Genomic DNA, 9,198 nt, shown 5'->3' with positions numbered 1-9,198 from the left:
TTCTGAAACCATTAACATTTATCTACCAAGAAGAAAAAAAAATATTTCGCCTCATTTTTCTATAAAATTGAATTGAAAAGTTCGATCGTCAAATATTTGTTGAAAAACACTACAATAATTTCTGGACCTATGGGCGGTATGGATATGAAAATACGGTCTGTCAAACAGAAAAAGGCCTATAAAACATGGAAAAAACAATCTTGATGTTCATATAAACCCACTTTGAAGGCTATATTATTCTTTAGTTATCTAAAAATCAATTTTATTGCACAATAACTTTCATTTTTGAAATATTCACTATGGCCACTCCTATAACTGTGTATAACAGGTTGTGAACTTGTGCAATGCCAAAATATATGTATCGACAGAATGTAGGGCAATGTTTAGTTATTGTATACATATATATATATCAAACAAAAACAAATCTAATCAATATCAGTACCGATAAAGAATAAATTCAAAGATATAGCAACAATGTTAATTTGACAACCTTAAAAAAAGTAGTTTTTTGAAAGGATCATACAATTATCATAAATCGTTTGAACTCTATATACACTTGAAAATTCAGAGCTTGACATACAATAGTCATTAGGTACATGTCATTGTTGAAGACTGTATGTTGTTATCTAGTAGTCTTTTCGTTATTTTTGACGTATTACTGCTGTCTCATTGACGTTTACCCCACATCTCCATTTATTCATGATACATAGCAAAGCTAATTTAACATTGTTTAATGATCATATGAACCGATTCTAGACATCTTATTTAAAAAAACTATTCTAAATTGCAGTTTATTCAATTTCACAAACATAGACTGGAACTTTCCATGAATTAAATGTTAAAATAAACCGATTAGTATTTCGTTTGAAGCGCATCACCCATGGATATCCAGTGATTGTCTTGTCTATTTCTGATACAGGTATGATCTGGATAAGCTGACCAGTAGAAGTCAGCTGATGTATGTTATGTGAACCGTATCCTACTATGTATATTTTCCCTTCTTTGTCAATTTCCTGATTATACGGATTAGATAAGTTACTATGGTTATACTGAAAACCTTTACCGACAGCTGATTCAAAGTTAATAGTGTGTCCACCCTTACAGTAAATGTATTCACTTTTCTGGTAACACGTGACAAATCGTGTATCTGAGCTTGTTGTTTGTATTTGTTTTATCTTAGCCCCCGTTTCAGCGTTTAACCAAGAAATGTTACCGTTTCTAGCTGTTATGTACTCATTGTCAACCAAACATAATCCCCACAAAGGAACACTGCTATCCAAAGTCTTTACTAATGTTAACGGTTTCACGTTAATTATAAATATTTTCTCTGTATTTGAAGACACGGCTACAGTGCAATCATTCACCTTTGTGATATCAGTTGGGGGTTTCGGAATGTTTAATTTTTCCGTTTGTTTCCCATTTTTCTCATGATGAACCACCATTTTCTTATCATGGTCCGTTATAATGATATCGTCGTTAAAGAATATACCACTGATAAAACTACCTCTAATGTCGATTGTAAACAAAAATTTGATCTTTCCAGTATGAAAGTTTACAGTCTTTAAACCCAGAAAAGACGGCTTTTTTTCATTATAATGTAGGTGACCGAAGCGAACAGTATCTGAAACAATTTCTGTAGCTTCAAACTTAACAGACACGTCCCTTATTCCTTGAATAACTGTAGACAAATCCTTTTCGAACTGCGGAATTTTTCTTGAAATTCCCTCCAATTTGACCAAGCATTGTAGTTCGGTTCCCTGGGATAGACACTTTTCAAATATATTCTTCCAATGATCAAGCTTACTCTTCAATGTGAATAATTCTGTGGAATCCTCGCTTAGTCTTAGAAGATTTCGTTTCCTTGCACCATTTATTTCGTCTCTTATCTTATTTTCCATTTTATCCAATTTTTCATTTACTTTTTTACGCATGTTTGCAACTTCCATTAAGACAACATCTACTTCTTTTTTGTAATTTGTCGTATAATGATTTCGGTTTTTGATAACTCCATCTAATTTTTTACCTGTTTCGTTTAATTTATTCATAAATTCCTGTGCTTTTTTAGACTCTTTTACACCAGCTACAGCCTTATCAATGGTAACCACGTGTTCACATTTTCTATGGTGTACAGTAGCACAAATGGTACAACATGGCTGGGAGTGATCCTTGCAGTAGATTCCAATTGCCATGTCTGGATGTTCATCGCAAGCAACAAACGAACAAATATTTGAAATAGACGTTTCTTCATGCATATCTTTAATCGGTACTATCTTGTGATTTCGGGCCATTTTGTATGATCTGTGATAGTCGTCACAAGTATCACAATATGCTTCCGCACAAACCGTACACCAAGAAATCGCCTCTTTCGAAATACTTTTACTGCTACAAGTATCACAAAGTTTTTCAGTTTTCTTCATTGCTTTCCTATCAATCATCGAAACGACAAAATAATTTCCCGGCAAAGATCTAGCCCATGTCTCAGGATTCTTCATATTGTCTCCCATAGGAACAAAGCGACGACATACTGGACATTTGAATCCCTTTAAGTTGTTTCCCTTCGCCTTTGAAACAATGTATGAACTTATACAAGTCTCACAAAACGTATGAAGGCACGGTAAATACTTTGGCTGTTTAAATATTTCAAAACAAATACTACACGTCAATAAATCGACAAAATCTTCTTTTATATGTTCAGCTTCTTCCTTTACGTTTAACGATGTCGCCATTTTATCCTCATACTAACATGTATAAAATTTCCTTGTTCAAAGAATTTCAACTGATAAATATCTAAATACTTACATACTAATTTTAGTGTACGGATATCGGTACTTTGTCGTAAACTTTATTTATAACAAAGTTAACGTACATAGCATAATGTTAACGGTAACATGTTAGATTGCGTCTATAACATTTTCTTCCGGGGTTAATGTTTGGCTGGCCAGTTAAAAAAACGATGTTTAAAATAAAGTTTTATAAATTGAAAACTTATTGAGAAATTATCCCCCATAGGTAATTTAAAAAAAAATTCTTATCCTCCTACGTGAACTCTGCTCGGTATATCAACAGAAATTATCGTGAAAGAATAAGTAAAAGATGCTAAAAAAGGTTTTATATTTTCCTCCGAGTTCAGTATTTTTGTGATTTTACTTAATACCACTGTTGCCTTTATATACAACAAGTACCAATGAGAAGTTAAAAAAATAAAGCAAAACCTCTAAATGCAATAGTGGCATGTGTCTTAACAACCTGAGGTTACACGATACTCGACCTTTCGTCATTTAGTAAATTGATCATAAAATACCAGGCTTGTAACTACTAGTATGTACTCTTGTCGTCTACATAAGACTAATCAAAGAGGGGCGAAAGATACCAGAGGAACATTCAAACTCATAGCTCGAGAATAAACTGACAACGCCATGACTAAAAAATAAAAAGACAAAAATACCAACAATAGTACACAAGACACAACATTAAAAACTAAAGACTAAGCATCACGAACCACACCAAAAACTGGGGGTGATGTCAGGTGCTCCGGAAGGGCATGCAGATCCTGCTCCACATGTGGCACTCGTCATGTTGGTCATGTTATAACAAACCCGGTAAATAGTCTAATTCGGTGGGTCACATTCGTGAAAAGGGAACGGGATTGTAGTTACGACATTAGGAACATATTCGATATCATCTGTGAAACGGATATTCCATATCGGTCAATCAACTCCTGATGGCGTGCGTAAAATTTCCGTAGGGATGATTTCAACTTCGCCATTTAGAACTCTTGGTTTAATTGCCTCATTATGAGCAACAACCCTCTATCAAGAAAATCATGATAGGAAATACAAGCCCGGGAATATCGTAACAATTGAGAGAGTTATACTCCGTATGCAGGCGCTACTGGAATGTTGCTACATAGAAATGGAAAGTTTACAATCAGGAAGCTGAAATCATTTCTTTTGTTTTAAAGTTTTTTTTTCAACCCACCCGCATTGATAATTTCTAGATGTTAACCAAGATATGAGGTAGACGTAATTGGATCTATTGTATCCTTTATCTTTAGTTCGATGGGATAGATGCGTTCAACATAGTCACCACAATTTGAAATTATTTAGTGAAAGAACATCCTCTATATAGCGGAAAGTAATTTTAAAGGATATTGCTAACTTCCTTTCTTTCTTCCTAAGAAGTTCCTGTATGAAGTCAGCCTCATAAGAATAAAGGAACAAGTCAGGAAGAAGAGGGACTCAGTTGGTTCACATGGAAATGCCGATAGTTTGTTGAAAAACACATCCTCCAAACGTAACAAATATTGTCAATCAAGAAATCAAGCATCTTGATAATGTCAATTTCAGAGAATTTTTTGTTCGAATCAGAGTGATTTTTTACAAAGTAGGATTTATCCCTCCCTGAGACAAGACGCTTTTTCAATTATGTTTTGTTTTGAATGGGGAATACTTGTGTAAAGTGTAGAAAAGTCTGTGCGAAGTGTAGAAAAGTCAAGTGTTTTAATACTTTTGCATGATGAAAGAGTTTTAGATTGTATATACTCTAAAAGATCTTTGGAATTTTTTAGTATCCACATCTGATTCACACCACCTACAGAATAGGCAGTTTCACAATAACTTTGAAGACTGGCTTTGATATCTGATAAAATTGATGTTAATAATTTAGAAAAAGGTTTCGTGGAGCACTTGGAAGACCCAGCAATATACCGTTGTTTGTAATGTCACTTATGTAGTGATTAGTGACGCTATAATCAAGTAAAAAGCTAAATAAAGTACGAAATTGAAGAGCATTGCTTATCAAAAATTCAAAAGGTTTTGCCAAATACTTTGCCGCCTATAATGCACTATAATTTTGGGGGATTATTGGTACAGATATAATGAAGAATAACATCTAACGGAAGAATTTTGACCTGTTTGTACGCAACATATGTTCAGGCTTAGTGTTTTTTGTATGTCTTGTTTGTTACTTTATCTTAGCTGGGGAAAATTTCCTATAATTTCGTTTGTATAAAATATCACTTACATGTATACTCTATATATAACCATATTTCCTAACAAAAGTAATTTCACATGTTTAAGCCATTTAAGTCAGTATTTAATTATAACAATTACATGATGTCGAGATTGTAACGCTTCTTTGTATGTTTAGCAGTACATTATCTCTCACGATCTAGTTCACTGTCATAAAAAATCAGATCTTGATCTTTCACATTGTGCAGTTGATATGCCGAGCATGGCATAAAATAACGAGTCTCACCCGCGAATGCTATAGTGAATTAACTATTGTGTTACCCTCAACCCTTATAAAGTCCCTGTCACATGGTATTCATTTACTCTTGCATGTAAATATACATATGTGTAGGTTTGCCTATGTGTGTAATAAATATGGTGATGATTTAAGTGCTATATAGAAGAGGTGTGTTTGCGTTATGGATATATTTTTGGTTGATCTTGATAACAACAAACACTACAAACCAGTAAAAGTCTGAAATGGCCTATATCTGTACTCGACTGTACTGATTTTTACTCGACCAGTCTGAATTGGTCTGAAATTTACTTGATAATACTCGACTGTAGTCTGAACCATACTTAACAGTCTGAACTTGTACTCGACCAGTACTTAACCATTTTATATGCGTCTGAACCATGCTCGACCTAGTCTGAACCATGCTCGACCTAGTCTGAACCATACTCGACCTAGTCTGAACCATACTCGACCTAGTCCGAACCGTACTTGACCAAGTCTTAACCAACCTAGACCTATTTTTTGTATCTATCTATTGTATTTCATCAATTTAGGAACTGTTTTTAACAACAGCTATTTCCCCTGGCTAGAAATTTGAACAACAATTTGAAATTAAAAATGTATTCAATATAGCATTGAAACCAAAATTTCACAATAAACATAATATAACTTCATCACCATATTCATCAACACTTATATACATACATATATATCACCTTTAAAATAAAAATAAAACAAGCTGATCAAATAATCTCAAAACTGAATTGTGACTAATATTTTCAATGTTATTTAAAATTTTTTGAATGTTTCAGATATATTTTATGGTTACTGGACAATTTTCACCATTAACTTAAGCCTCGTATAGATTTATGGTGTCAGTTGAGTTTAGTTAATAATGCAGTGAACATTTTTTTTATTAAAATATATATATAAAATAGTATATAAAACAACTTAATAAATTTAAAAAATGACACCTTTGTTTTGTTAAACCAAGAATTTAAAATATAATCATGATAATAGAACTTCCATAGTAATCCCGTGATAAACTTTTAAAAAAGGAAATGTGTTCCAAAGTTACAGTAAAAATTTATTTCAATTAAATTTAAATAATTTTTGTCAAAATTAAAGACATGGCATACAAGAAGCACTTTAATAAGGTTTAATTACCTCAGTACATGTGTGTTTTACAGGTTAAAAGAAAGCCCTATTTTTCTTAAACTCGTGTATTACTTATCTAGTGAATTCAAAAGGCCTTGCAATTTAAGTTTCACAGGATGTTGCAATTTTGAATGAATGTTATTTAGAATTTAATACTCTCTGACCAGGTGTGATCTTTTTCATGAGTTTGCCCCAAGCAGGAGGTATTACTTTATACTTCACCACTAATCAGAAGAACAATTTTATTAATTTCTTTAATTTTTATCCCCTTTTTGATATATATTGTATATAATATGTCCCAAATTATAATAACAGATATATTTCTAAAATAAGGTTAAACAATTTCAGTGATTTTGTTGGCTGTTGTTACCTCATTAAAAAGATAATTATATAACTATTGTACATATTTTGTATGTAACCATGAAACCTATGTAGTTTTTATTTAGGAATTTAGGAAAATTAATTAAAAAAAAAACACATGCCAAACAAGAAGCACCTTAATACGGTTTAATTACCCTCAGTATAGGTGTGTTTTTAGGTAAAAGAAAATCTTTTTTTTAACAAAACTCTAAAACTTTAAAATTAATATAATTAAATTATCATATAAGATAATTTGATTTAACTATCTCTATTCGATAAATCTGAGAATCATGTAAGAATGTAAAAATCTGTTTTTATAATATATCTTTATTTTATTGTGGCTGTTGTCATGTCAGTTAAAAAGAAATTTATTTTAACAGTTAAAATTTAGAAAAAGTAGAGGTTATTTGGTCAAGTATGGTTCAGACTGGTCGAGTATTGTTCAGACCTTTGGTCGAGTATGGTTTAGACTGAAAAAAATAGGTCGAGAATGGGTTAAGACTGTTTCAGACTGGTCGAGTAATAGTTCAGACTATTTTCAATGGCAAAGATAAGGGTCTAGTACAAATCAGTACAGTCGAGTATGGTTAAGACTGGGGTCGAGTAATGTCGAGTAAAATTCAGACCAATTCAGACTGGTTGAGTAAAAATCAGTACAGTCGAGTACAGATATAGGCCATTTCAGACTTTTACTGGTTTGTAGTGAAACCGCCTGATATTCGTATACGAATGCAAACCAATTATGAGATACGTCATGAACATCAAACGTCATAACAGAAAATAATTCTTCTTCGACATGAGACTGTGGAAAAACATAGTTTATATATGATTCGTATGGCCATGTTATAACAGGGACATCAGTATCTTTCAAGACCGAGAGGTTATAAAATGTACCGAAAATCGTCCATCATCCAAAATAAATAAATAACGAGAGTGCATCGTCTTACATGTCTCGCATGCTTCTGGTTATGAATAAATTTATATCTTAAGTTGAAAAATAAAGTTTCGACAACAAAAAGTACCAATACATATCAATGGTCCATGTCAACGACGTCAATATCAAAGAAACTGTGACAGATGGGTATGTACTTCACAAAGACTCTGTATTGCAACCATAATTGATTTGTTGTTTACAGTATCTTATAAAGATAACCATTGATTAATGAACCATGTCAAGTAGGCCACAGTAAAAAAAAAACCTGTCTGACGAACATACCACAAATGTATTAAACCTGTTGCTTATTTTCCTGAGAATCCTACCTTGACCACAAAACTGAACATAAACTAAAGAATCATGAGAATAAAGACAACGTCAAACGAACACACCAAAACTGACACTACACCATATAATCACTCCTTTAAGCTAACTTACTTGAACTATTGCCTACATAATCTGAGGGATCATGATGCTTATGCAAGTGCAAACAAGGTCTAATTCGGTAGGTCACACTCGGGGAAATAAGGGTTGGATTGTGGTTACGACGATTGGAATATATTACTAATATGCGTGTACCGACTTTGTAAGTTTTTTCAAATTATTTTTACTGTTTCCTCGTATTGATAAACCTGAAAATCATGAAACGTGTTTTCCTTAAAATATAATACATTAACATATGTATTGGAAAACTAAGTCTAAGTTTTATATTTAATTCTACTTCAATTATATTACACTTCAAAACAGAAACTAGTTCTCCTTCAACATGGTACTGCGGAACATGAAAGTTTATATGTAATCCCTATGGGCATGTTATAACAGTGACATCAACATCACTCAACTTTGACTTTTCTCTCTTAAGGTAAATTTCTAAATTCGTTCGCTATGCATGTTGCATTGACAACTTCTTACAGTGTGTATATTTCCCATTGAGTTCTGTACGCACGTTTAAATTTCAATGAACGTAATCTTTGTATATCTAATAAATCATTAAGTCAGGGATTTCATTACAACAAATCACTTAAAACCTTTAAAAAATATTTTATGAATACCAATATTTTGTTTTGAAGTTCAGCTTTATCTTTAGATATCTTATTGAACAGCACATCTGAGGACTTACCTCAAACAACGGTACATTGCCGGATCATCAGCATGTTCTACAAAGGAATTGTCCATTAGATTGACAAAAATCCTGCTCGCAGTGAAAGAAGGTCTTCAGAAATACTGCGAAACTGTTTACTCGCGTAGTGGTATTAACCATATGTGGATTTCAAAAAAACTCTAAAGAATTTCTGGATAATTTTAAATCTCGATCTTTCTCTGAAATAAATTCTATCAAAACTTTTGATTTTCAACCCTGTATACCACCATTTCCCATGTGAAATTGAAAAATCGTCTAAAAGAAATAATCCACAATGCTTTTCAAAAAAAAAAATGGCAGCATACGCTATAAATTTATGTCTTTGGGATACCATACGGCATATTTTGTTAATAGTGAACAA

General features: G+C 32.5%; 1 protein-coding gene across 1 annotated transcript; it reads right to left on the bottom strand.

Moving 5' to 3' along the window:
• Positions 1-716: 716 nt before the first annotated feature.
• On the bottom strand, positions 717-2,787 carry LOC127726567 (tripartite motif-containing protein 45-like). Its single transcript, XM_052233971.1, has one exon. The coding sequence runs from the start codon at positions 2,724-2,726 to the stop codon at positions 792-794; it is 1,935 nt and encodes a 644-aa protein (XP_052089931.1). The 5' UTR covers positions 2,727-2,787; the 3' UTR covers positions 717-791.
• Between the last annotated feature and the right edge of the window lie 6,411 nt (positions 2,788-9,198).

This window comes from Mytilus californianus, unplaced genomic scaffold, assembly GCF_021869535.1.
Source record: "Mytilus californianus isolate M0D057914Y unplaced genomic scaffold, xbMytCali1.0.p SCAF_18, whole genome shotgun sequence".
Classification (NCBI taxonomy): domain Eukaryota; kingdom Metazoa; phylum Mollusca; class Bivalvia; order Mytilida; family Mytilidae; genus Mytilus; species Mytilus californianus.
The sequence above is the reverse complement of the archived record's forward strand: the minus strand, read 5'-3'. Positions and strand labels throughout refer to the sequence as shown.